This window comes from Microcaecilia unicolor, chromosome 5, assembly GCF_901765095.1.
Source record: "Microcaecilia unicolor chromosome 5, aMicUni1.1, whole genome shotgun sequence".
NCBI lineage: Eukaryota > Metazoa > Chordata > Amphibia > Gymnophiona > Siphonopidae > Microcaecilia > Microcaecilia unicolor.
This window is the reverse complement of record NC_044035.1, coordinates 283,193-311,058: the sequence shown is the minus strand read 5'-3', so window position 1 is coordinate 311,058 and position 27,866 is coordinate 283,193. Positions and strand designations below refer to the sequence as shown.

General features: G+C 46.4%; 1 protein-coding gene across 2 annotated transcripts in view; it reads left to right on the top strand.

Annotated features, from left to right (window-relative positions):
- The window catches only part of ZRANB1 (zinc finger RANBP2-type containing 1), a gene marked incomplete at its 5' end in the record, with an annotated part of 249,239 nt that overhangs the window by 176,294 nt on the left and 45,079 nt on the right, over nt 1–27,866 (top strand). For both annotated transcript variants that reach the window (XM_030202551.1, XM_030202549.1), the window contains 2 exon segments: nt 14,492–14,612; nt 18,346–18,475. In XM_030202551.1, the coding sequence (XP_030058411.1) occupies nt 14,492–14,612; nt 18,346–18,475 (251 nt within the window).

Below are 27,866 nucleotides of genomic sequence, written 5' to 3'. Positions count from 1 at the left end.
GTCAACCTCAATGATACAAATCATCCCTTAAACTACCCAAGCACACCAAAAACACCTCTCACACAACCTACCCAACATCTAAATCCTCTTTTACCTCAGTTTTTGATCAGCTGTATTTAAATCATGTATTGACTTTATCATAACCTTACTCTGTAAGCCACATTGAGCCTGCAAAAAGGTGGGAAAATGTGGGGTACAAATGCAATAAATAAACTGGGTGTCCAGAATCAGTGTCAGATGAGTCATTACCTCCATCCAAAAAGTCTGTATGGGAGAACACGTCCATCATATATGCAGAAAGTTACCCAGTGCTGATTCGCACCTCCAACATTGATCAGTTGCAGTCGGATACATACGCTTCACTCTGTCGGCGTATAGTACCATCTGCTTAAAACTTTATAGGCATTTTCTTTTATTAATACGCATATTGATGATTTTTTCACCTCCATACATATCCGTTCCCATTCTTGCACACTCATGTCGATATTTAAGTCGTGTTCCCAAGCTTTCATGTAGGGTAACTTAATAAATGTCCTCTCTTATATACCAATAAAGTTTGGAAATGCCCCTCTTCCCGCCCTCCAGAGTTTCCCAAATATTTTCCAATTGTTCCCCCTTCCTCGGGTTCAGCTGTAACCATCCCTGCATTTGCATATAGTGCCTAACCTGTACATAAGCATAGTAATCCGTCTCCTGCAGGTCATATTTCCTCTGCAACTACCTGAATTCTCTGTGACCCATCAGACATAAGATCTCGGAATGTCCGCAGCCCTTTCCTATACCACTCCCGGAACACTCCTCCCTCTTGACCCGCTGGAAATGTGTATTCTTGTATAATATGTGCCAGAGTAGAAGTTTTCCTCCCCTTCCTATATTTACTTTTCAGTGTATCCCATGTACTTCCCAAGTGAACAATGAAAGGACTGACATTCCCCTGGTTAGATATGGACAGCGATTTAGACCCCCATAGGCCCCTCTCGAAATACAATGTAATACAAGATTTTGTTCTAGGGCTGCCACCTGTGACCTCTGTCCCCTGCTCCACTCTGCCACCTGCTTTAATTGCGCTGCCTGATAATACCATTTAAGATTCGGAAGCCCTCTCCCCCCTTCTTCCACACCTCCCCACATAATGCGCTTCGATATCCTAGCTCGTTTCCCCCCCCCCCCCCCCCAAACAAATTTTGATATATCTGCTTGTAATTTACTCAATGCCCCTGTAGGTATACCCACCGGTATTGTTTGAAAGAGGAATAGCAGTCAAGGGACCAGGTTCATTTTAACCAATGCTATTTTGCCCCACCAAGATAACAATCCATTTTTCCATCTACTCAAATCTTTCCTAAGTTCTCGCATTAAGGGCTCATAGTTCAGCCTATTAAGCTGTTCCAAGTCTCGGGGTTAACTGTATGCCCAAGTACCTAAAACTAATCCTCGCCCTTTTGAAAGAGAAATTTTGCAACACTTCCTCAAAAGCTGATGTGGGCGCCGTTATTCCCAAGACTTCCGACTTGTCATAATTCACTTTAAAGCCGGACCCCCCCCCCCCCCCCCCCCAAATATTTTAAGCTCTCTGCAGATGCAGGCCAATGTCTCTTCTGGGTGTTGCACATAGAAAAGAACATCGTCCGCGAACAACGCTATCTTGTGTTCTCTGTTCCCTATGCGAAGCCCTTGTATGTATGCAGATTTTCTAATCTTTTTACGCTAGGGGTTCAATTGCCAATGCAAACAATACGGGTGAAAGTGGGCACCCCTGTCGAGTTCCTCTCTGGATTCTGACCAAATCGGAGTACCCCCCATTTACTTTTATCCTAGCCACCGGTGCCTCATACAGCCCCTGCAGCCATGTCAGAATCCCAGGTCCAAACACCATGGTCCGTAACACCTCCCATAAAGAATTCCACTCCACCCTGTCAAATGCTTTTTCTGCATCGGTGGTTAACAGCACAAATTTCTCTTCCCGTTGTTGAGCTTCCCAGATTATATTTAAAGTTCTCCTGATGGTTTCTGCCACTTGGCATTGGGGTATAAAACCTGCTTGATCCCCGTGAATGAGTTGGGGTAGGAATTTATTTCTCTCCGCCATTACCTTGGCCAGGATCTTAATATCAACATTTATAAGTAATATTGGTCAATAAGAACCGCACACTGTTGGATCTCGCCCTGGCTTAGCAATCACCGAGATTCCTGCTTCTTGCATACTTCGTGGTAACTTCCCTGACTTGAAGCATTCATTTCCTTCTCTCACCAATAGGGGCCCCACCTCCTTTCCCAATAACTTATAGAATTTAGCTGTATACCCGTCCAAACCTGGTGCTTTACCCCCCTTCAAACCCTTTATGACCCTCTCTACCTCTTCCAATATAATATTATTATTATTATTTATTGCATTTGTACCCCACATTATCCCACCTATTTGCAGGCTCAATGTGGCTTACAGAGTGTTGTTATGACATAGTCATGACAGGATCTAAGATACAATCGGTAGTATTCAGAAGATGTATGAGGGATTAGAGAGGTAAGTGATTAGGTAGGGTGGTGTAAGAGGTGTATTTTAATCCTTAAGTGGGTTGGGTGGGATTAAGTCATTAAGGGTTCTTTTTGTAAGCTTTGTTGAAGAGATGTGTCTTCAAAGATTTGCGAAAGTTGTAGGTTTGTTGTGCAGAGGAGTAAAATGAGTATGTCCTTTGCCCAGGGTGTTGCATCCTCCAAACATCAATCAAATCCAGCTCTTTAACCAGCCTTAATAATTTGGTTGTGTTAGCCTATCCTCCCCCCCCCCCTCTTCCCTTTTGAGTGATCTAAATCTGCTGTCATCCAATTAAAGTCCCCCCCTAAAATTACCTCCCCCGCTACAAACTGGGTAAGCTCTAATTGTAAAGCCTCAAAATAGGCTCCCTGACCCTCAGGTGCATAGACATTCACAAATGTGATTGGTTTATTATTTATACTCCCTTTGACAGCTATACATCTGCCCTGGCTCTCCATATATGTATGTTCATGGACAAACGGAACCTTCTCCTTGATGTATATTGCCAACCCTCCCTTTTTCCCCCCTCTAGGATCGGCTAGAATGTAACTTTGACCCAAATTTTTATATTGTATTCACCGTGTATCTTTCTTTTGAATATGTGTCTCTTGCAGCATGATTATGTCCCACTGCATTTTGCGAATCTCTCGCAATATTATGCTTCTTTTCTCCGGGGTGTTCAAGCCATTCACATTCCAAGATCCCACTATTAGCCCATCCCCCGTAACTGGCCACCAACCGTTATTGCCAGTTAGAGTCCTAAGGAAGTGTTGCTCCAATGGGGCCCCCATCTTTACAGTATTCCCAGTGTTCCCCCGGCCCAAATCCCCTAACACACCATTCATTCTCCCCATCCATCCATTCCAAAATAATATTAGTCATTTCTACAGCAAAGGCACCTTAGAAATTGAATCTGTCAAATCCAGGTAAGACCACGGGCTATCGCCCTCACGCTAGGGGATCATCCAGTTTCCTCTTCCCGCTCAACACCATTCTCCTCAACCACATGGCTTGCGCTTCGTCTTTCTCTGTGTGGCGATGTCCTTATGCTCTCTGTTCCAGAAGTTCCATTCTTGCTGCCTCTCCGATATGTCCCTGGTCCTTCAGGTAGATCCGTGCAGCCCAATACTGCTAATATTTTCCAAGCTCCTTCTGACTGCTGCAATTTCTTTGTTTGACCTCCCACTGTAACCATCAGTCCACTTGGATAAATCCAGCGGTATCGTAATCCCGCTTTTTGCAAGTATCATGTCACATCTTTAAATTCCCTTCTCTTTTGTAAGGTGCTCCTAGCCAAGTCTTGAAATATCTGCACCTTAACGTTCTGCCACAGGACCTCTCCTATCGCACGTGCTTTCTGCCACACCTTCTCTTTTACCTGAAATTCATGAAAACAGGCAACAATATCTCTAGGATAATCTCTTCGCTGCGGTCCTAAGCTCCTGTGTGCCCTGTCAATCTTTATTTCAATCTGCTCCTGAGTCTCCTGAGAGCTCAGTCCATGTTGGAGGATAAATGTGCTGATCTCCTGCACCAATTTTACTGTATCCTTGTATGATGCTTCCTCTGAGAGCATCTTAAGTTACACCGCCTTGAGCGGTTCTCAAGATCTTCAACCTGCTGCTCCAGGTCCCTTCTCAGCTGTTTCTCTGCTGTTACGCTCTTGCTCAGGTTTTGCAGCTCACCTGCTATCGTTTCCATCCGCTCCTCAGTTTCTGCCAGTCGATTGCCAATTTCCTTTACTTCACGAAGCTCCGTAACCGCTGCCTGAATGCTCTTCTTGGTGGTAATCATCTCGGATTTCAGCTCCTGGAACCAGCGCTTAATTTCGCTTTTTTCCACCTCTACCTCCCCAGCGCTATGATCCTCGGTGTCGTTCTCTGACCCCCGAGTCTTCCGGCTCCATTTTGGCGCCTCGTGAGAGAAGTGCTGGATTTGTTCTGTTCGCTCCTTGTGCTGGCTCTACCGCAATTTAAATTTCGCGATTTTTCTTGCTGCCATGGGTGTTAGCGAACTGCTCTCTGCAACAATCGGGATGGGATTTGTGTTTTTTTTCGGGGTCACCACGCTCTTTTACTCGCGATCCCGCGGAGCTCTGAAATTAGGCTTCCAGCTCCATCGGTGATGTCACTTCCTCCTAAATACCTTTTAAGGATGGTCAGGACTATGATCAGAAAACCTGAGATGTCAAGGAATGGCTCTGGTCCCTCAGTGACTTCTGCACAGTTTTTTGAGGAGGAAATTAAGTTTATTTATGTATTTATTTATTTGGTGCATTTTTACCCCACATTTTCACACAAGAGCAGGCTCAATGTGGCTTACATTAATTCAGAAGGATACAATACAGTACGGGAATGGCACAGATTTGGGTAAGACAGGAGGGGATGGAACATGGGATAACACAGGGTGAATGATAAGGGCATAGCAACCGGCAAATAGCCGTGCCCAGTCAAGAGAGGTTAAACATAGGAGCTGCCAATGGAATAAGCCTTGTTGAACAAGAATGCTTTTAAGGTCTGCTTGAACAGCTGATGGTCGACTAGCTCTTTCAGTTGTTTTGGCAAAACATTTCAGGATTTTGGACAGATGTAGGGGAAGGACGAAGCAAAGAGGGTCTTGTATTTCATGTTCCTGCAGCTGGGATAATGTAGATTGAGGTAGGACCGTGCAGTAATTAGCGCATTCCTTGAAGGCAGGTCGATTAGATTGAGCATGTATTCAGAGGCTTCACCATATTTAATCTTGTGTGTTACTGAGCAGATTTTGAATGTTATACGATCTTTTACAGGGAGCCAGTGCAGTTTATAACATAGTGGCTGAGCATGTTCAAAACGAGATTTGCCCATAATTAGCCTTGCGGCCGTGTTTTGAGCTGGCAGGAGCCTTTTCAGAATGTAGTCCCGACATCCAGTATATATCCCGCTGCAGTAGTCTATATGTGATAGGACCAGCCAATGAACGAGGGTACGGAATAGCTCTCTTGTAATGAGATGTCTGGCACGCTTCAGCCTCCACATTGCGTGGAACATTCTTTTTGTGATGATGTTCACTTGACTGTCCAACTGTAAGTGGTTATCCAACTCTACACCCAGGATTCTCAGGCTATTTGAGATCGAAAGTTTGTAATCCTTAATAATGAGAGAACTGTGGACTATTTTATTGTGCTGGGACGAAAGGATTAAACATTGAGTTTTGTCCTGATTAAGTTTAAACAGAAACGCCTTTGCCCAGGAATCCATGATGGAAAAACTGTCTTCAGTTTTATTGGCGATTTCGGCTAGAGCGGACTTGAAAGGGATGGAAATGGTCACATCGTCCACATAAATGAATGGGTTAAGGCCGTGCTTAGATAAAGCTTTTGCTAGCGGAATCAGCATAATATTGTAAAGGGTCGGAGAAAGGGGCGAGCCTTGCGGTACCCCACAATAGGCTTTCCAAGGCGCAGAAATGAGGGAATGAGCCTTGACTTGGTAGGTACGTGAGGATAGGAAACCCCTTATCCAGCTGATAACGTATCCTCTTATTCCAAAAGTGTCTTCCAAAAGTGTCTAGCAGGTAGATTACAATTTCGTGATCCACCATGTCGAACGCGCTGGACATGTCAAATTGGAGCAATAAAATTTTATTCCCAATTGATAAATCTCTTTTAAAATCGGACAGGAGAGTAACCAGAACTGTTTCTGTACTGAACTGCGGTCAGAACCTTGATTGAGAGCTATGTAGAAAATATTGAACTTATTCAAGTAGTCAGTTAATTGAATGTGAGCCATACTTTCCTTCCTTGTCATCAAGCAGATGAATCCATTACGAGTGGGTTGTGTCCACCTACCAGCAGGGGGAGATAGAGAGCACTGAAAAACCATAGTGCCTCATGGCTAGCTAGCTCCATCTGCCTTTTCAGTATTCTCTATCTCCCCAGCAGGGTGGTTGCAGCTATTTCAGCTCCTTCAAAAAATCTGCCTGGGGTGGCTCCTGTGCTTTTGCCAGTTGTAGCAGGAGTGTTGTGGCTATTGCAGCTTCACTTTAAAAGCACATAGGTTAGCCCTTTCCCTGCCTTACCCGGCCCCCGATGTGGATGTAGACACATAGGCTTGCCCTGTCCCTGTCTTTTCCCACACTCTGCTTTGTGGATGCAGGCACATTGGTTCGTCCTTTCCCTGCCTTTCCCACACTACTGAACCTCCGGAGTTGGAGAAATTGCCTGTGTTGCTGTTGCCTCTACTTTCCTCACAGCGTTAAAAAAAAAAAATTTGCGACGCGCTATGGCGTTGCGATTCCAGAAAAGAGGCTTTCTTCTGATTGTGCAGAGTGACCGGAGCTCTGGGACTCGATCTGGTGAGGTAAGAGTGTTTTGTAGCTCCTCCGAGGAGAGCCTGCGATCGGGACGTTTTTGGCGTGAATATGCCATTTTGAATTCCCGCCGTTTTCGGCGATGGCTGCGGAGGTTTTCAGCGCTGTTGTCACGGTTGTGCCCATGTTTCATGCTCTCCTTCCTCTCGCCACCTGGTGGCCAGACCTGGTAGCGGCAATGGACTGTCTGGTTATTGTCACCCGTTCCAGATTTCAGTCCGGTCCGGATATTCCGGGCTGACAGACTTGCTTGCTTGGATTGAACCTACACAGCACCCGTAGTTGCCTGGTGATTGCTGCAGCTGAGCCTCAGCTGCTGCAGGGCTTATTAGACAGTTGGAAATTCTCTGCCTTTGCCTTTGCATCGCCTTAGGCCCTGGTATGTTGGTGCTTGTTGCACTTCGGTTTAAGTTCTTGCCTGAGATTCTTGTTCGTTTCTAGTTAGGCTGTGTGTAGTTTAGATTAGGTTGTTGTTTGTTTGCGAGTCCTGTCTCTGGGTTATAGTTTTGTGTTTAGTCTTTGTGGCTGCTCTGCAGCTTTCAGTTCTGTGTCTTATCAGTGTTTTGTTCCCTGTTTTAGTGGCTACTTGCAGCTTTCAGTCCTGCCCTTTAGCTTTCCCTTCCTTGCCCTGCTGCCCCTGTATGTTCCTTTCCCCTCTGACCCTCAGTCCTGGTTCAGCCTAGTGGGTATCCAGTCCTGCCTTGCCCAGTAAGTCCTGTCGGCCACCTGCAGTCAGGGGCTCAACTCCTGGTGAAAGGCGGCCAAGTGCAGGTGAAGATTAAGTGTGCCTGCTCTGCTTATTCCTGCTTGTTTGCCTCTGCTGCAACTCCAGTCCGGGGTTCCAGTCCTGTTCTGCCTAGTATCCGGTGTGGGGTGGTTTGCCTGCCACTGCCGCTCCTCAGCAGTGGCCCAAGGGCTCACAAACCTAGTTCCAGCTTTGAAAACGTGACAGCTGTTCCCATTGTGGCAAGTGCCGATCCGCAGCGGGGCTCTGTAAATCATGCTCTTCAGACGTCAGGGCCGGCCCGAGCATGGCGAACGATGTTTCTTCCCGTTCTGTGGAGCTGGCAGCAGGCGCCATTTTGGACGCACCTCATGGCTCGACCCCCGCAGAAGTGGAGGGGTTTGAATCCGGAGGGGGGCCTCGGATGGAGGCTAGCAGAGGAGCTCCTATCCCCGGACTGGAACCGGAAGGCCAGGGTGAGCCCTTCTCCCCTGAGTTTGTTTTGTTGCTACATAAAGCATTCATGTTAAAAAGAGCTCTCCCGCAGGGGTCTCATTCTGCCCTGCTAACTGATCCCCGTACAGTGGAACCCGGCCTGGGATTGCTGTCGGGTGCTTTTTCCCCTGACAGCTGGCCGCAGGACAAGCGCAGAAGGGTTAATTCCCCTTCAGAGAGTGGCGCACTCCCCTTTTCCCCGCTGTGGTCAGGCTGTGGGGATTCTGAGGGGTCTGGCAGGCCCTCGTGGTCTGAGGAGCCAGAAGAAGGTGCAGGATTGCCACCGGATCCAGATGATCCTTCCGCGGTGAGGATTTTCCACCGCGAAAAGCTGCCAGCGCTTATTTCTGATGCTTTGCAGGTCCTCTCTATTGAAGATTCTGGGAGTGGCGAAGCCTCCTCTGGAATTCTGAGGATGGCAAGTACCAAGAAGCCTGCTCGAGCCTTTCCTTTGCATGACTCCATCCAAGAGCTTATTTTGGCTCAATGGGCTGACCCCAAGGGGCCTTTGAAAGTCGCCAGGGCAATGGGACAATTATACCCTCTAAGTGAGGAGCATTTGGCGCGCCTAGCAGTACCTAAAGTGGATGCCCTAGTCACGGTTGTGACAAAGAGGACTACCCTCCCAGTTGAGGGAGGAGTCGCCCTGAAGGACATGCAGGACCGACGTCTGGAATCAGCTCTGAAACGGTCCTTTGAAATTTCAGGCCTATCCTTACGGGCGTCTGCATGCAGCTGCTACGCTGTCCGAGCCTGCCTCACTTGGTTACAACAGGCAGTGGAACAGCCTGGGGATGAAGCGGAGCCCCTTACAGAGGTGGCACCGCGGATGGAGTCGGCCTTGTCTTTTTTGGCTGACGCCCTTTATGATCTGGTCAGAGCCTCGGCTAAACAGATGGCTGTGGCGGTGGCGGCTCGCCGCCTTCTATGGCTACGGCATTGGGTGGCTGACATGGCTTCTAAGCAAAGGTTGGTGAAGTTGCCCTTTCAAGGCCTTCTCCTATTTGGTAAGGAGTTGGAGAAAATTGTCAAGGGCCTGGGGGATGCTAAACCCCAGCGCTTACCCGAGGATAGGCTGCGGCCTCCCTCCAGGGGTCAGGTGGTTCCCTCATCTTACAGACCTCGCTTCCGTGAAGCTAGAAGGTACCACCCAGGCCGTTCTGCTGGGTTCACTTCTCGTGCCCGATTTCAGCAGAGGAACTCCTTTCGCTCGGACAAGCGCTCCACAGCGACCGGCTCAAGGCCTGGCGTTCAAGAGTGACCCTCTCAATGATGGTGCGCCGGCTCTCTCCTCGATTCATGCAATAGGAGGACGACTTTCCCTCTTTTTCGAGGAGTGGGTCAAGATTTCCTCAGATCGGTGGGTTCTGGACCTGATCAGAGATGACTATCGAATAGAATTCAATGCCCCCGGTGAGAGACGTGTTTGTGGAGTCCCGATGCAGCTCTGCCGTCAAATGGGCGGCGGTAGAGGAGACCTTGCAAGGCTTGATTCACCTAGGGGCGGTTTCCCCTGTGCCTCCCGCCGAGCTCGGCTCAGGCCGTTACTCCATTTACTTTGTGGTGCCGCGAAAAGGTGGGTCTTTTTGGCCCATTCTAGACTTAAAGGAAGTCAACAAGTCTCTAAGAGTGCGGCATTTTCCCATGGAAACCCTGCACTCCGTCATTGCGGCGGTACAGCCAGGAGAGTTTCTCACGTCTCTGGACCTGAAAGAAGCTTACTTGCACATTCCTATTTGGCCCCTGCACCGGAGGTTTCTGCGGTTTGCGGTGATGGGAAAACATTTCCAGTTTCGGGCCTTGCCTTTTGGCCTCACCACAGCTCCCCGAACCTTTTCCAAGGTAATGGTGGTAGTAGCTGCCTTCCTCAGACGAGAGGGTGTCAGGGTTCACCCGTACCTAGACGACTGGCTCATCACAGCAGTAGAGAGTCATCAAGTAACGGCCAGAGTTGTCTCAGTACTTCAGTCTCTGGGCTGGGTCGTCAATATAGCCAAATATTTTTGGCGAGAAAGTCGAGCAGGTGGTCGATCAGATCACCCAGCGGGAAAGCGCTATGGACAATCTCTCCTGCTGGGCGCCTTCTACTTCTACTTCATCAGGTAGACGATTTTTCCGGGGAAGAATGCTTTCTATGCCTATAACAAGCGTAGGTACAATCCTCCTTCCCGACAGCCTTCTCAGGCTCATCCCCAGCGCGCTCGTTCTCGTCAACAGCGTGCGCCAAGGCAGGCCCCTGTAGCTCCCCAGCAAAAGCAAGGGACAGGCTTTTGACTGGCTCCAGCTGAGCATAGCTGCTATAAAAGTGTCTGTGCCGGACGATCTGCCATTCGGAAGGAGGTTACAATTTTTTCACCAAAGGTGACCTCTCATAACCTCCGATTGGTGGGTTCTTCAAATAGTCCGGCTAGGATACTCCCTCAATTTGATCTCCAGACCTCCAAATTGCCCACCAGGAGCTCAGTCCTTCAGCTTCCAGCACAGGCAGGTACTTGCAGAGGAACTCTCCGCCCTTCTCACCAATGCGGTCGAGCGTTCCACCAGGGCAAGATGGGCTGGGATTCTATTCTGTTCCAGATACTTCCTTGTGCAAAAGAAAACAGGGGGGATGCGTCCCATCCTAGACCTAAGGGCCCTGAACAAATTCCTTGTCCGGGAAAAGTTCAGGATGGTTTCCCTTGGCACCCTTCTTCCCATGATTCAGGAAAACGATTGGCTATGCTCTCTGGCCTTAAAGGATGCTTATACACACATCCTGATACTTCTAGCTCACAGGAGGTATCTTTGATTTCATCTGGGAGCGCAGCACTTCCAGAATTGTGTGTTGCCCTTTGGTCTGGCGTCTGCGCCCAGGGTCTTTACAAAATGCCTGGCAGTAGTTGCAGCGTCGCTATGCAGACTGGGAGTGCATGTGTTCCCTTATCTCGACAATTGCTGGTGAAGAACACCTTGGAGGCAGGAGCTCTACAGTCCATGCAGATGACTGTTCAACTTCTGGAGCTACTCGGGTTTGTTATAAATTACCAAATCCAGGGGAGATCCTGGGAAATTATAGACCGGTGAGTCTGACATCGGTGCCAGGGAAAATGGTAGAGGCTATTATTAAAAACAAAATTACAGTGCACATCCAAGGACATGGATTACTGAGACCAAGTCAGCATGGCTTTTGTGTGGGGAAATCTTGCCTGACCAATTTACTTCAATTCTTTGAAGGAGTAAACAAACATGTGGACAAAGGGGAGCCAGTTGATATTGTGTATCTGAATTTCAAAAGGCGTTTGACAAGGTACCTCATGAAATACTACAGAGGAAATTGGAGGGCCATGGGATAGGAGGGAATGTCCTATTGTAGATTAAAAACTGGTTGAAAGATAGGAAACAGAGAGTGGGATTAAATGGGCAGTATTCACAATGGAGAAGGGTTGTTAGTGGGGTTCCTCGGGTCTGTGCTAGGACCGCTGCTTTTTAATATATTTATAAATGATTTAGAGATGGGAGTAACTAGCGAAGTAATTAAATTTGCTGATGACACAAAGTTATTCAAAGTCGTTAACTCGCGACAGGATTGTGAAAAATTACAGAAGGACTTTACGAGACTGGGAGACTGGGCGGCTAAATGGCAGATGACGTTTAATGTGAGCAAGTACAAGGTGATGCATGTGGGGAAAAAAGAACCCGAATTATAGTTACATCATGCAAGGTTCCACGTTAGGAGTTACGGACCAAGAAAGAGATCTGGATGTCGTCGTTGATAATGCACTGAAACCTGCTCAGTGTGCTGCTGCGGCTAGGAAAGCAAATAGAATGTTGGGTATTATTAGGAAAGATATGGAAAACAGGTGTGAGGATGTCTTAATGCTGTTATATCGCTCCATGGTGCGACCGCACCTTGAGTATTGTGTTCAATTCTGGTCGCCACATTTCAAGAAAGATATAGCAGAATTGGAAAAGGTGCAGCGAAGGGCGACTAAAATGATAGTGGGCATGGGACGACTTCCCTATGAAGAAAGACTAAGGAGGCTAGGGCTTTTCAGCTTGGAAAAGAGACAGCTGAGGGGAGACATGATAGAGGTATATAAAATAATGAGTGGAGTGGAACAGGTGGATGTGAAACGTCTGTTCATGCCTTCCAAAAATAGTAGGACTAGGGGGCATGCGATGAAACTACAGTGTAGTAAATTTAAAACAAATCGGAGAAATTTTTCTTCACCCAACGTGTAAGCCGCATTGAGTCTGCCATGAGTGGGAAAGGGCGGGGTACAAATGTAACAAAAATAAAATAATTAAACTCTGGAATTTGTTGCTGGAGAACATGGTGAAGGCGGTTAGCTTGGCAGAGTTTAAAAAGGGGTTAGACGGTTTCCTAAAGGACAAGTCCATAATCTACTACTAAATGGACTTGGGAAAAATCCACAATTCCAGGGATAACATTTATAGAATGTTTGTACGTTTGGGAAGCTTGCCAGGTGCCGTTGGCCTGGATTGGCCACTGTCGTGGACAGGATGCTGGGCTCGATGGACCCTTGGTCTTTTCCCAGTGTGGCATTACTTATGTACCCCAAGTCCCATCTTCTCCCCGTTCAACGACTGGAATTCATAGGAGCTCTGCTGGACTCACAGACGGCTCGCGCCTATCTTACCGAAGCCAGAGCAGACAATCTTCTGTCTCTAGTTTCCATGGCCAGAGCGTCTCAGCAGATCACAGCTCGGCAGATGTTGAGACTTCTAGGCCATGTGGCCTCCACAGTTCATGTGACACCCATGGCCCATCTTCACATGAGATCAGCTCAATGGACCCTATCTTCCCAGTGGTATCAAGCTGCAGGAGATCTAGAGGATGCAATCCAGCTGTCCACCGATTTTCACAATTCCCTTCAGTGGTGGACAATTTGATCTAATTTGACCTTGCGACGTCCCTTTCAAATTCCTCAGCCACAAAAAGTGCTGACAACGGATGCATCCCTCCTGGGGTGTGGAGCTCATGTAGATGGTCCCTCCAGGAAAAAGGTCTTCAGATCAGTCTGGAGTTGCGAGCGGTCTGGAACACTCTAAAGGCTTTTAGAGATCGGCTGTCCAATCAAATCATCCAAATTCAGACAGACTGGTTGCAGTGTGCTACATCAACAAGCAGGGGGGCACCGGATCTCACTCCCTGTGTCGGGAAGCTGTCCTGATGTGGCTTTGGGCTCGTCGTTATGGCATGTTTCTTCAAGCCACCTATCTGGCCGGCATAAACAGTCTGGCCGACAGATTGAGCAGGATAATGCAACCTCACGAGTGGTCACTGAACATGGGCATAGTCCGCAAGATTTTCCGAGCGTGGGGCACCCCCTCGGTGGATCTTTTCACCACTCAGCTCAATCACAAGGTCCCTCAGTTCTGTTCCAGACTTCAGGCCCATGGCAGGCTAACGTCAGATGCCTTTCTCCTTGATTGTGGAATAGGTCTTCTGTATGCATATCCTCCCATACCTCTGGTGAAACTCAAGCAAGTTCGCGGAACCATGATTCTGATTGCTCCCTTCTGGCCACGTCTGATTTGGTTCCCTCTTCTTCTGGAGTTGTCCTCCGAAGAACCATGGAGATTGGACTGTTTTCCAACTCTCATAACTCAGAACGAGGGGGCGCTTCTGCATCCCAACCTCCAGTCTCTGGCTCTCATGGCCTGAATGTTGAGAGCGTAGAATTCGCTTTCTTGGGTCTCTCTGAGGGTGTCTCCCGGATTTTGCTTTCTTCCAGGAAAGATTCCACAAAGAGGTGTTACTTTTTCAAATGGAGGAGGTTTGCCATCTGGTGTGATAGCAAGGCCCTAGATCCTCACTGTTGTCCCACTCAGACCCTGCTTGAATATCTTCTACACTTGTCAGAGTCTGGTCTCAAGACCAACTCCGTAAGAGTTCATCTTAGTGCTATTAGTGCTTATCATTATCGTGTAGAGGGTAAGCCTATCTCTGGACAGCCTTTAGTTGTTCGATTCATGAGAGGCTTGCTTTGAATATGTGCCTCACAGGGGTTAAGCCGGCTCTCTCTTTTTTTTCAAGGCATATATTGCATGCTTTCTTTTGTGTATGTCACCCCTATTGCTTTGACTTGTAAAATACTGAAGGTTCCAGAGCTGCATGATATCCTTAAAGGGGCAAATCATGAGAAGCTACTTTCGTTTTCTTTCTCCATCCACTGCTCGATAGAGTTAACCCACAAGTTCTGGACTAATCTGTTGGGTCTACTGTAAAAAGAATTATCAGGTAAGAAACATAATTTTTTTCCAAAATTCTTAATCTTCATAATGGATGACTTATCTTCTTGCTGGATTCCCTCTTTTACAGTGCACTTAGTATGGCTCTTGATGTCTCTTCTGTAAAAGTTAATGAATTTCTCATCCTTGCACAGGTTCTACACTCGCTGGAAAGAATGGGAGTCATGGTACTCCCAGAGCTTTGGTTTGCATTTCTCTTTGCGGGAGGAACAGTGGCAGGAAGATTGGGCATTTATACTCTCACTGGCTAGCCAGGTAATCTACATTAAATTTTAGTATATCAATGATGGTTAACAGTTGAATGTTCTAATTTAAACATTTAGCTCATACCGTTTTCCAAGTGAGTTTCACTTCGGTACAGTAGGCAATTTCCCTGTCCGTAGTAGGCTCACAGTCTAGCTTTGTACTTGATGCAGTGGAAGTTAATGACTTGTTCAAGGTCACAAGAAGCCACAGTGGGATTTGAACTGGCTCCTTGGTTCTCTGCCTGCTTCTCTAATTCCTTCATTCAGCCAATGATATTAAAAATCAGAGAGGTCAGTATTCAGTGGAATGATCAACATAGTGATACTTATGCAGATTTTCAACCAGACTATATGTAGAAGTTGAGTGCAGAAAATGCCAGCAAATTTTAAATGGTAACTTGCTGATTCACGTCACTCCTGTTATTTCTATGTTGCAACTTAGAGGAAGGCTGAACTTTGCTGCTCTTTATATTTTTGGCCCCGCCTCTGGCAAACCCCTAATCCCTCACCACGTTAACTTTTATAACTTTTACATAAGAACATAAGCATTGTCATACTGGGACCAGACAAAGATCCATCAGGCCCAGTATCCTGTTTCCAACAGTGGCCAATCCAGGTCACAAGTACTTGGCAATATACCAAAGAAGTAAAACAGATTTTATGCTACTTATCCTAGAAATAAGTAGTGATTTTCCCAAATCCATTTTGATAATTGGTTATGGACTTTTCTTTTAGGAAATTATCCAGACGTTTTTTAAACCCAGATACGCTAACCTCCGACAAAGAGTTCCAGAGCTTAACTATTCTTTGAGTGAAAAAATATTTCCTCTTATTTGTTAAAAGTATTTCCATATAATTTAATTGAGGGTCCCTTGGTCTTTGTACTTTTTGAAAGGTAATAAATAGAAATAAATAAACAGAAAAGAAAATAAGATAATACCTTTTTTATTGGATTAACTTAATACATTTTTGAAGAAGGAATCAATTCACTTATCCATTCTACAGCAGTCAGGATTTTGTAGACCTAAGTCATATCCCCCACCTCAGCCGTCTCTTTTTCAAGCTGAAGAGCCCTAACCTCTTTAGCCTTTCTTCATATAAGAGGAGTTCCACCATTTAATCTCTCTGCTATGGTCTTGTCTTCCCTGAATGCCCCTTTTACCATCTAGCAGGCCAACTGGTTCTTTTACCAGCTTCTAATATATTTAAGAAAGCTGCTATTATGGGTCTTTGCCTTTTTGCCTCCAAGGCAATCTTCTTTTCAAAGTCTCTTTGCCTTCTTTATCAGCGCTTTACATTTGATTTGCCATTCCTTATTTTATTTATTTATTTCACTTATGCCATTTCCAATTATATTGGGTTGGATCCATTTTCTGAAGGATGTTTTCCTTCACCTCACTTTATAACCATGCTGGCTGTCATTTGGCCTTTCTTCCTTCTTTTTTAATACATGGAATATGTCTGGTCTGGGAGAGGTACTGAGGAGCTGCAGAGTGAATGCACTTATAGGTCAATAAGAGGAGTTTGAACTGTATGTGGAAACGGATAGGAAGCCAGTGAAGTGACTTGAGGAGAGGGCTAATATGAGCATAACGACACTAGCGGAATATTAGTCGTGCAGCAGAATTTTGAACAGATTGAAGAGGAGAGAGATGGCTAAGTGGGAGACCTGTGAGAAGCAAGTTGCAATAGTCAAAGCGAGAGGTGATAAGAGTGTGGATGAGGGTTCTGGTAGTGTGCTCAGAAAGGAAAGGGCGAATTTTGCTGATATTATACAGAAAGAAACGACAGGTTTTAGCAGTCTGCTGAATATGTGCAGAGAAGGAGAGGGAGAAGTCGAAGATGACCTCAAGGTTACAAGCTGATGAGACAGGAAGGATAAGAGTGTTATCTACAGAAATAGAGAATGGGGGAGGAGGAAAGGTTGGTTTAGAGGGAAAGATAAGAAGCTCAGTCTTGGTCTTGTTTAGTTTCAGATGGTGCTGTTACATCCAGGCAGCAGTGTCAGACAGGCAGGTTGATACTTTGGCCTGGATTTCGGCTGAGATTTCTGGTGTGGAGAGGTAGATCTGGGAGTCATCAGCGTAAAGATGATACTGAAAACCATGGGATGAGATCAGAGTACCAAGGGAAGAAGTATAGATGGAGAAAAGAAGAGGTACTAGGACAGATCCCTGAGATACACCAACTGACAGTGGGATAGAAGTAGAGGAGGATCCACTAGAGTATACACTAAAGGTACGCTGGGAGAGATAAGAAGAAAACCAGGAAAGAACAGAGCCCTGAAATCCAAGTGAGGACAGCATATCAAGTAGTAGGCTGTGATCAAATCCCAGATTATTTCTGGGACAGATGGATGCATCAGGTAGTGGTAGATTCTCTTTAACACTGGAAAGGCCATCAGGATTTGTAAAATAAAACCTACACATCATTTCTGGAATTTTAAGTATTTCTGGAATAGACACTTTATGAGATGTATAGATTATTTTTGACCTGCTGAGTGAAAAGGTACCAAAAGTGGGGTTATAAATAGTAAGTAAAGGCTATAAAAGTTTGGAGGAATGACTTTCATTTTTGAAAGTTTTGTGTACTGTAGGGTCAGTAGAATGGGACTAAGCAATTTTGTTTTCACAGTTTTGATGTTTTTCATGTTTTACAGCCTAAAAACAGACACCATAGGAGTAGAGGAAGTAGCCTAGTGGTTAGTGCAGGGAATTTTGATCTTGGGGAACTGGGTTTGATTCTTACTGCAGCTCCTTGTGACTCTGGGCAAGTCACTTAACCCTCCAGGTACAAATAAGGACCTGCATATACTATGTAAACTGCTTTGAATGTAGTTACAAAAACCACAGAAAGGCAGTATATCAACTCCCATTTCCCTTTCCCTATTTCAGATTATACATGCAATGTTGCTACTATTTCAGATTATACATGGAATGTTGCTAGTGGAGGAGTAGCCTAGTGGTTAGTGCTGGGGGCATTGATCCTGGGGAACTGGGTTCAATTCCCACTGCAGCTCCTTGGGACTCTGGGCAAGTCATTTAACCCTCCATTGCCCCAGGTACAAATAAGTACCTGTATATATACTATGTAAACCGCTTTGAGTGTAGTTGCAAAAAAAACAAACACAGAAAGGTGGTATATCAAGTCCCATTCCCTTCCCTTCCCTATATTTCACTGAAATAATGTTCAGTATCTTTCACCAGCAAACACCAATCATTGATGTTCATTGTTAGCAAATCCTCCTCTCTTCAATCATTGACTTGAAAGCCTTCCAATTTTTGTCCATAGACTTTCACAAACAGATTTCTTTTTCTTTGTATCTATTGAATTTTAAATTCTGAACATCCAGCTACTTAAATGACTTCAAACGTCTCCCCTGACGTTGGCCACCGTTTCGCAGTGCCAGACTGCTGCTTCAGGGGTACTAGAGCTTCTCCAAAGTGGTATTCACTTGCTCAGACAGTGAAGTGTATATATATGGTGATGGTTTTGACTTCTCTCCTCTTTCAGTGATTTGTGAATCTACAGCCTAAAAACTGCAAGTGCTTAAAGTGGGTTATGTAATTTATGGGGTTAATTACTTTTTTATTGATAAACATTTCTTGTGTTTTTAAAGTGGCTGAAATTTTGCAGGATTATGCAGTTGATATCCCTCTATCTAGTCCACATTTTGTAGGTTTTTGCTCAGTGGGTCATATTACTTGGTTCATTAAGATAACTTATTTTCTTTTTCCTTACAGCCAGGAGCCAGTTTGGAGCAGACACACATTTTTGTGCTTGCACATATTCTTAGAAGACCAATTATAGTTTATGGTGTAAAATATTACAAGAGTTTCCGTGGAGAAACATTAGGATACACGCGCTTTCAAGGTAAAATGCTTACATAGCCTTTTTTTGTCTTTGGATGTGTGTTTCTCTAATCTTAAAACACAGTGAGTCCTGACAAGTGTACTGTCTGCTAATATGTGGGGAGCTTATTACCTTCTCTGCTTTGGCTGGTGGAGCAAGAGCTCCTCTGGTGTAGTGTTACTGCTGTAGTTAAAATGCTTAACAGCTGCGGTATTTCCTTACACTTAGCTTCATAGAACAGGTGACAGGAACAAAACTGAAATCTGCTTTGAGATAGGAAATTGAGTCACTCTAGGTTTGTAAAGCAATGAAGAACCTGGAGAACTTGAAGATAGTACACCAAAAGCCCTGCAAGATGAGACTTAAGGACCTTTCTACCCCTGATATCTCACCTTGCATCCAAACCAAAGTTTCAGAGTGCTTGTCTGACATTGCTGTCTGGATGTCTCAACGCCACCTGAAATTAAATATGACCAAAACCGAGCTTCTCATTTTCCCCCCCAAACCCACCTCCCCACTCCCCCCGTTTTCAATTTCTGTTGATGGCTCTCTCATTCTCCCTGTCTCCTCAGCTCGAAACCTTGGGGTCATCTTTGACTCTTCTCTCTCCTTCTCTGCTCATATCCAGCAGATTGCCAAGACCTGTCGTTTCTTTCTTTACAACATCCGTAAAATCCGCCCCTTTCTTTCCGAGCACTCTACCAAAACCCTCATCCACACCCTTGTCACCTCTCATTTAGACTACTGCAATCTGCTTCTTGCTGGCCTCCCACTTAGTCACCTCTCCCCCCTCCAGTCGGTTCAAAACTCTGCTGCCCATCTCATCTTCCGCCAGGGTCGCTTTACTCATACTACCCCTCTCCTCAAGACCCTTCACTGGCTCCCTATCCGTTTTTGCATCCTGTTCAAACTTCTTCTACTAACCTATAAATGTACTCACTCTGCTGCTCCCCAGTATCTCTCCACACTCGTCCTTCCCTACACCCCTTCCCGTGCACTCTGCTCCATGGATAAATCCTTCTTATCTGTTCCCTTCTCCACTACTGCCAACTCCAGACTTCGCGCCTTCTGTCTCGCTGCACCCTACACCTGGAATAAACTTCCTGAGCCCCTACGTCTTGCCCCATCCTTGGCCACCTTTAAATCTAGACTGAAAGCCCACCTCTTTAACATTGCTTTTGACTCGTAACCACTTGTAACCACTCGCCTCCACCTACCCTCCTCTCTTCCTTCCCGTTCACATTAATTGATTTGATTTGCTTACTTTTTTTTTTTTTTTTTTGGTCTATTAGATTGTAAGCTCTTTGAGCAGGGACTGTCTTTCTTCTATGTTTGTGCAGCGCTGCGTACACCTTGTAGTGCTATAGAAATGCTAAATAGTAGTAGTAGTAGGTGGGGGATGCGGGTGAATAGGGTATTGCCGTGGCGGGCAGGGCGGGAGGGCAGCGAGTTCTAGTGGTAGACAGTGGGGGGGGGGGGGGGGGAAGAAGATTAGGAAGGGACAGGGCAAGGAAGAGAACGTGGACAGGGGCCATAAGTAGTGACTGAGGTGTAACAGGTGACTATGTAGTGACTGAGGTGTTAAGCAGTTAACAGGTGACTATGTAGTGACTGAGGTGTTAAGCAGATAGAGCTGGAAAGCTGGGTTTGGACTGGCGATTTGGTAAGTCAATGGCTGACAAGCTAGCAGGCAGGTAGGTAAGTCATAGTAACATAGTAGATGACAGCAGAAAAAGACCTGCACGGTCCATCCAGTCTGCCCAAGAAGATAAATTCATATGTGCTACTTTTTTTATTTGTACTGTCCTTTTCAGTGCACAGACCGTATAAGTCTGGCCAGCCCTATCCCCGCCTCCCAACCACCAACCCCGCCTCCCAACCACCAGCTCTGGCACAGACCGTATAAGTCTGCCCAGCACTATCCCTGCCACCCAGCACCGGCTCTGGCACAGACCGTATAAGTCTGCCCAGCACTATCCCCGCCGCCCAACCACCAGCCCCGGCACAGACCGTATAAGTCTGCCCAGCACTAGTCCCGCCTCCCAGCCCCAGCACAGACAGTATATGAGAGGCTCGCAAGCAGGCAGGCAGGTTACTCGATGTGTTAACAGGCAGGCAGGTAGCAGCTGGAACAAGCGGTCAGGTACAAGCTGGGATAGACGGACAGGAGCAAGCTGGAACAAGCCGGGACAAGCTGGAACAAGCCGGAACAAGCAGGAATAGATGGACTGTGTCAGGATGAGCAGACGGACAGGCTGGAGCAAGCCGGGGCAGGCAGGAACAGATGGACTGTGACGAGCTGGACCAGAAGAAGACAGAACAACAGGTTATGCTGAGATGGATGGATTGTAACACGCTGGAACAGACGAACTGGCACAAGCTGGGTCATGCAGGAACGGATGGACTGAAACAAGTTGGAACAGTCGGGCTGGAATGGACGGACTGGAACAAGCTGGAGCAGGCTGGAACAACGAGGTGGAACATGCTGGGGAAGGCTGAAGCAGATGAACTGGAACAAGTTGGAATAGACGGACTGGAGCAGGCTGGAACACACTGGAGCCGGTGGACTGGAACAAGCAGGGGGTAAGCTGGATCGGCGGACTGGAACAAGATGTCTTCCCCCCGGAACCACTCTATTGCCGATCTCGGCTGCACTGCACAGTGATACTAAAAGAGATTTGGTACCCCCAACCCCCCTTCCCGCTTAGATTTATACAAAAAGGTGCGCGGCAATCTTGGTCTCTTTTGATTCCAAATAAAACGAATAAGTCTATGCTGCAAGCCAGAAATATAGGAACATGGCAAACATAGTGGGAGTACCTGAAACAAATACAATAAAACGCGGAAGAATATTCATTTTAAGAGCCGCTATCCTCCCAAACCAAGAAAGACCCATAGAGGGGCATAATCGAACGAAAACGTCTATCTCCATGGGCGTTTATCTCCGAGAATGGGTCCGTGAAGGGGCGGACCGAACCGTATTTAAAAAAAAAAATAGACGTCCATGTTTTATTCGACAATTTGTGAGCTGGGTGTTTTTGCTTTTCAGCGATAATGGAAAATGAAAGCGCCCGGCTCAAAAACGAATAAATCCAAGGCATTTGTTCGTGGGAGGGGCCAGGATTCGTAGTGCACTGGTCCCCCTCACATGCCAGGACACCAACCGGGCACCCTAGGGGGCACTTTTACAAAAACAAAAAAAAAGGTAAAAGAGCTCCCAGGTGCATAGCACCCTTCCCTTGTGTGTTGAGCCCCCCAAATCCCCCTCAAAACCCACTGCCCACAACACTACACCATTACTATAGCCCTAAGGGGTGAAGGGGGGCACCTACATGTGGGTACAGTGGGTTTGGGGGGGGGGGGGTTGGACGACTAAGCATTAAGCAGCACAATTGTAACAGGTAGGGGGGGGATGGGCCTGGGTCCACCTGCCTGAAGTCCACTGCACCCCCTAACAACTGCTCCAGGGACCTGCATACTGCTGCCAGGGAGGTGGGTATGACATTTGAGGGTGAAAATAAAAAGTTGTGAAACATCATTTTTTGTGGTGGGAGGGGGTTAGTGACCACTGGGGGAGTCAGGGGAGGTCATCCCCGACTCCCTCTGGTGGTAATCTGGTCATTTAGGGCACTTTTTGGGGCCTTATTCGTGAAAAAACAGGGTCCAGGAAAAGTGCCCTAAATTCTAACTACAAACGCATACTTTTTTTCCATTATCGACGAAAGGCGCCCATCTCTGTTCAGGTGATAACCATGCCCCAGTCCCGCCTTCACCACGCCTCCGACACGCCCCCGTCAACTTTGTACACTTCCGCGATGGAGTGCAGTTGAAAACGTCCAATTTTGGCTTTCGATTATACCGCGTTATTCGTTTTTGTGAGATAAACATCCATCTCCCGATTTAGGTCGGAACTTGGGCGTTTTTCTCGTTCGATTATAAGCAGGATTGTGTGCCAGCGCTCTAAGTCCCTAATTAGGGCCTGCTTTAGAGGCAAGTAATTAACTGCAAACAACTCTGACAACTTCCAAGGTATTTGGACCCCAAGATACCTAATATCCCTTGCAGACCACTTAAATGCAAAAAATGTTTTCAGGGTTTCCATCATCTGGGATGATATTCTAACCGCCATTCCAATAGGCTTACTCGCGTTCAACTTATACCCAGATACAGCTGAGTACGCTTCTATTTCCTGCAATCGGTTTGGGAGAGATACAACACGGGGAGGAATACCGGATGAAACTGAAAGAAGCCAAGAGAGAGGTACGTCTGGCGAAGGCGCAAGCGGAAGAACAAATGGCTAGAAATGTAAGGAGGGGCGACAAAAATTTCTTCAGGTATATTAGTGAAAGAAGAAGGAATAAAAAGGGAATTGTGAGACTAAAAGATACAGCGAACCGCTATGTAGATAATGATGAAGAAAAAGCCAATTTACTAAATAGCTACTTTTGTTCGGTTTTCACTGAAGAAAATCCTGGAGAAGGACCGCCAGGGACTGGCAAAAGTACACCTGAGAATGGAATGGATATAGCACCGTTCACGGAAGAGAGTGTGTATCAACAACTTGGAAAGCTAAAGGTGGACAAAGCCATGGGACCGGACAGGATCCACCCCAGAATATTGAGGGAGCTCAGAGAGGTCCTGGCGGGTCCTCTTAAAGATTTGTTTAATAAATCCTTGGAGACGGGAGAGGTTCCGAGGGATTGGAGAACGGCGGAGGTGGTCCCTCTTCACAAAAGTGGGGATAGGGAAGAAGCTGGAAACTACAGGCCGGTAAGCCTCACCGGTTATTGGAAAAGTAATGGAAGCCATGCTGAAGGAAAGGATAGTGAATTTCCTGGAAGCCAATAAGTTGCAAGATCCGAGACAACATGGTTTCACCAAAGGGAAATCGTGCCAAACGAATCTCATTGAATTCTTTGACTGGGTGACAGGAGAATTAAATCAAGGACGTGCTATGAATGTCATCTACTTAGATTTCAGCAAGGCTTTCGACACGGTTCCCCACGGCTCTTGAATAAACTAGAAGGGCTGAAGATAGGACCCGAAGTGGTGAACTGGATTAGGAACTGGTTGACGGACAGACGCCAGAGGGTGGTGGTGAATGGAGTTCGCTCGGAGGAGGGAAAGGTGAGTAGTGGAGTGCCTCAGGGATCGGTGCTGGGGCCCATTCTGTTCAATATATTTGTGAGTGACATTGCCGAAGGGTTACAAGGTAAAGTTTGCCTTTTTGCGGATGACACCAAGATTTCCAACAGAGTGGACACCCCGGAGGGTGTGGAAAACATGAAAAAAGATCTGAAGAAGCTAGAAGAATGGTCTAACGTTTGGCAATTAAAATTCAATGCGAAGAAATGCAAAGTAATGCACTTAGGGAGTAGAAATCCAAGGGAGACGTATGTGTTAGGCGGGGAGAGTCTGATAGGCAGGGACGGGGAGAGGGATCTTGGGGTGATAGTATCTGAGGACCTGAAGGCGACTAAACAGTGCGACAAGGCGGTGGCAGTAGCTAGAAGATTGCTAGGCTGTATAGAGAGAGGAGTGACCAGCAGAAGAAAGGAGGTTTTAATGCCCCTGTATAAGACGTTGGTGAGGCCCCACCTGGAGTATTGTGTTCAGTTTTGGAGGCCGTATCTTGCGAAGGATGTTAAAAAAATGGAAGCGGTGCAAAGAAAAGCTACGAGGATGGTATGGGATTTACGTTCCAAGACGTATGAAGAGAGGCTTGCTGACCTGAACATGTACACCCTGGAGGAAAGGAAGAACAGGGGTGATATGATACAGACGTTCAAATATTTGAAAGGTATTAATCCGCAAACAAATCTTTTCCGGAGATGGGAAGGCGGTAGAACGAGAGGACATGAAATGAGATTGAAGGGGGGCAGACTCAGGAAAGATATCAGGAAGTATTTTTTCACGGAGAGGGTGGTGGACGCTTGGAATGCCCTCCCGCGGGAGGTGGTGGAGATGAAAACGGTAACGGAGTTCAAACATGCGTGGGATATGCATAGAGGAATCCTGTGCAGAAGGAATAGATCCTCAGAAGCTTAGCTGAAATTGGGTGGCGGAGCAGTTGGGGGGAAGAGGGGGTAGTGGTTGGGAGGCGAGGATAGGGGAGGGCAGACTTATACAGTCTGTACCAGAGCCGGTGATGGGAGGCGGGACTGGTGGTTGGGAGGCGGGAAATACTGCTGGGCAGACTTATATGATCTGTGCCCTGAAAAGGACAGGTACAAATTCAAGGTAAGGTATACACATATGAGTTTGTCTTGGGCAGACTGGATGGACCATGCAGGTCTTTTTCTGCCGTCATCTACTATGTTACTATGTTACTAAGTGGATTAGTCAAAGACAAAAGGACGTCGTCCGCAAAAAGCGCAATCTTAAATTCCTGACCTCTCACCCTCACCCCTGTAATATCTCCGTTACCCCAAATCGCATCTGCTAGAGGCTCCATTGCCAAGGCAAATAGAAGAGGCGACAATGGGCACCCCTGTCTCATACCCCACTCCAACTCAAAAAGGCCCGAGTGACCCCCATTGATTCTTACACAGGCTTTGGGGAACGTGTAAAAAACTCGGATCCAGGATGTAAAGAATGGACCCACACCGAATTTATTCAAAACCTTATCAAGATATCCCCAATGGACCCTATCAAAGGCCTTTTCCGCGTCTAATCCTAACAAGACAATCAGTAGTTCCTTCACCTGAGATATGTGCAATAAGTTCATTGTCCTCCTGATATTATCCATAGCCTGCCTATTGGCCACAAATCCCACTTGATCCGGGTGTACCAGAGTGGGAAGCACCTTAGCCATTCGGTTAGCCAAGACTTTTGCCAATATTTTAATATCTGTGTTTAAAATGGAAATTGGTCGATAAGAGGCGCATATAGTCTTATCTTTTCCCGGCTTAGGGATAACAACCAGCCAAGCTTCCATCATTGACTCTGGCAATTGTACCCCCCTCCCTCACCGAGTTGATTACCATGACCAGGTAGGGGGCCAGTTCCTGTGCATAGGCCTTATAAAACTCGTTCGTCAATCCATCAAGTCCAGGAACTTTACCTGCCGACAATTCCTTAATTACTTTTAATACCTCCCCAACTGTCACTGAGGCATCCAATGCCTCTCTCTGACCATCCAACAACCCCGGCAACTCTCTATCTGCTAAGTAAGTATCAATTTCTGAATCCTGTACAGTGGCATCCCGTTTATATAACTTCTTGTAGAACTGTGCAAAGCATTCCCGAATTTGAGGAGAGCTGTGTAATTGACCTCCCCCCTCATCCTGCACACACACTATTTGTCTATCAGCTCTCATCTGCCTCAGTTTGGACGCCAAAAGTCGCCCAGGCTTATTACTGCATTCATAATGTACCTGCTTCAGGCGCGCATGCACAAATTTCAAACTCTCCTCATGCAACGCAGCCACTTCCAACCTCACAGCCTGAAGCTCCCGGAGGACGGATACCGACCCAGTGGCCTTGTACCCATTCTCCAGTGACCCCAGTCTCTCCATACAGGCTTACAGACGTACTCTATTCACTCTGTTTCGTTTACTAGCACATTTAATAAAGTAACCCCTGGTTACAGCCTTGAAAGCGTCCCATACCACACCCAACTTTGGGCCTGACTCAAGATTCAGCTCTAAATATTCCTTTAAAATAGGTACAAAATTCTTAACAATTTCAGGGTCATTTAACAAGCAATTATTTAGGGACCATCTCCGATCTTTGATCTCCTCTCTCAACGATGGATTTCCGATCTGAGGAAGAAGGGCAACCTTCGAAAGCTAATCAAGAAATGTATTAAGTTATGTCCAATAAAAAAGGTATCATCTTATTTTCTTTTCCATGTTTTATTTTGTTTGATTTCTATTGATAACCTTAAGAGTGGACTAACACGGCTACCACACTCCTCTACTTAACGATGGAACAGAAACCCAAACAGGAGCATGGTCTGAAATAGTTATATTCCCAATGAACGAATCACCTCCCCCCTCGGACAGAGTTTTATCTAATAATACATATTCCAATTGGGAATGTGATAGATGAACATGAGAATAAAAGGTGTAGTCTCTGAGCGCAATGCATCATACATACCCATTGAGTCCACAAAGCTCCCAAATGCCTTAGAAAGTTTATAATCAGTGGAAACCGGGATAACAGATTTGTCTATTCCAGGTTGCAGAGTGGTGTTAAAATCCCCCGCTACTATCAATTTTCCCCGTACAAAATGTTGTAATTCTTTCTGAATATGAACAAAGAATTGGTCTTGTCTCTCATTTGGGGCATAAACACACCCCAGAGTAAATTCCTCATGCTCTAAGAGGATGTGCAGAAACAGATAGCGTCCCTTCAAGTCTCTCTTCAGGTGCAGAAGCTGCACCTTCACATCCCTATGAAATAAAATGGCCACACCCCTCTTTTTTGTTCCTTGAGCATCTGAGGCAAAATAGGCAAGGGGGTACTGTGAAGAATTTAATAAACCCTCCGCTCTCTTGAGCAGATGTGTTTCTTGCAAAAAAACCGCCTGAGGCTTAATCAATTTCAATTCTTTAAACAAGGTGCGTCTTTTATAGGGGGTGTTTAGGCCTTTTACATTATAAGTCAAAATTTTAAAATCAGCCATATGCTGTATGCCTAAAGTGATGATGAAACCTTGGAGAGAATCCCCCCCCCCCCACTTCTCCCAATCCTCCAATCCCCTAACCCCCCCAACAGCCACCCCTCCTCTCCCCCCCCCACCCCTCTCCTACCCGCCCCTTCCCCTCCCCTCAAACAAATCCCCAATCTCTTACACCCTCTATCAGACAAACTCTTCCCCTGAACAGAACCCCTTAAGCATTTCCCTACCCCCCCTTCAACTCTCACCTCCCTCCCAACTCTCATACCCCCACCAGACAGAACCAATGGCTCTGAATGGGAGAAAACAAAGGAAATCCCCCCCCCCCAAGGCTAAACGAACTCCCTTCCGTCTAACATTAACCCCTGTCTCTCTATCCCCCTTCACTATTATCAATACTGCAAACATTAAATCCAACCACACATCAGAACCCCAACAAACCAGTATTAGCTGCAAAAACACATCGTTCCAACTGATACAGCATAAAATTGACCACTCATCACGCTCCTCAGTACTAAACTGCGCAACAGATGATCAAAATTGGCCAAATATTAAATCAAAAAGAAAAAAATTGCCAAAGTCATTTAGGAGCACGCTGGCTCTTAGCTGTTGAATCGATCTTCTGCCATTTCTGCATCTGTGCCCTCGTGGCTGGCGCCATCGCACCCGGCGGTACTGCCATTGCTGTCAGTCCTGCCTCGTGGAGCATTTTCCAGGCCTCCGTCATCTTGTGGGCTCGTGTTGATTTCCCATTACCTGTGAATCCCAGCGCAAACGGGACCAGCCATC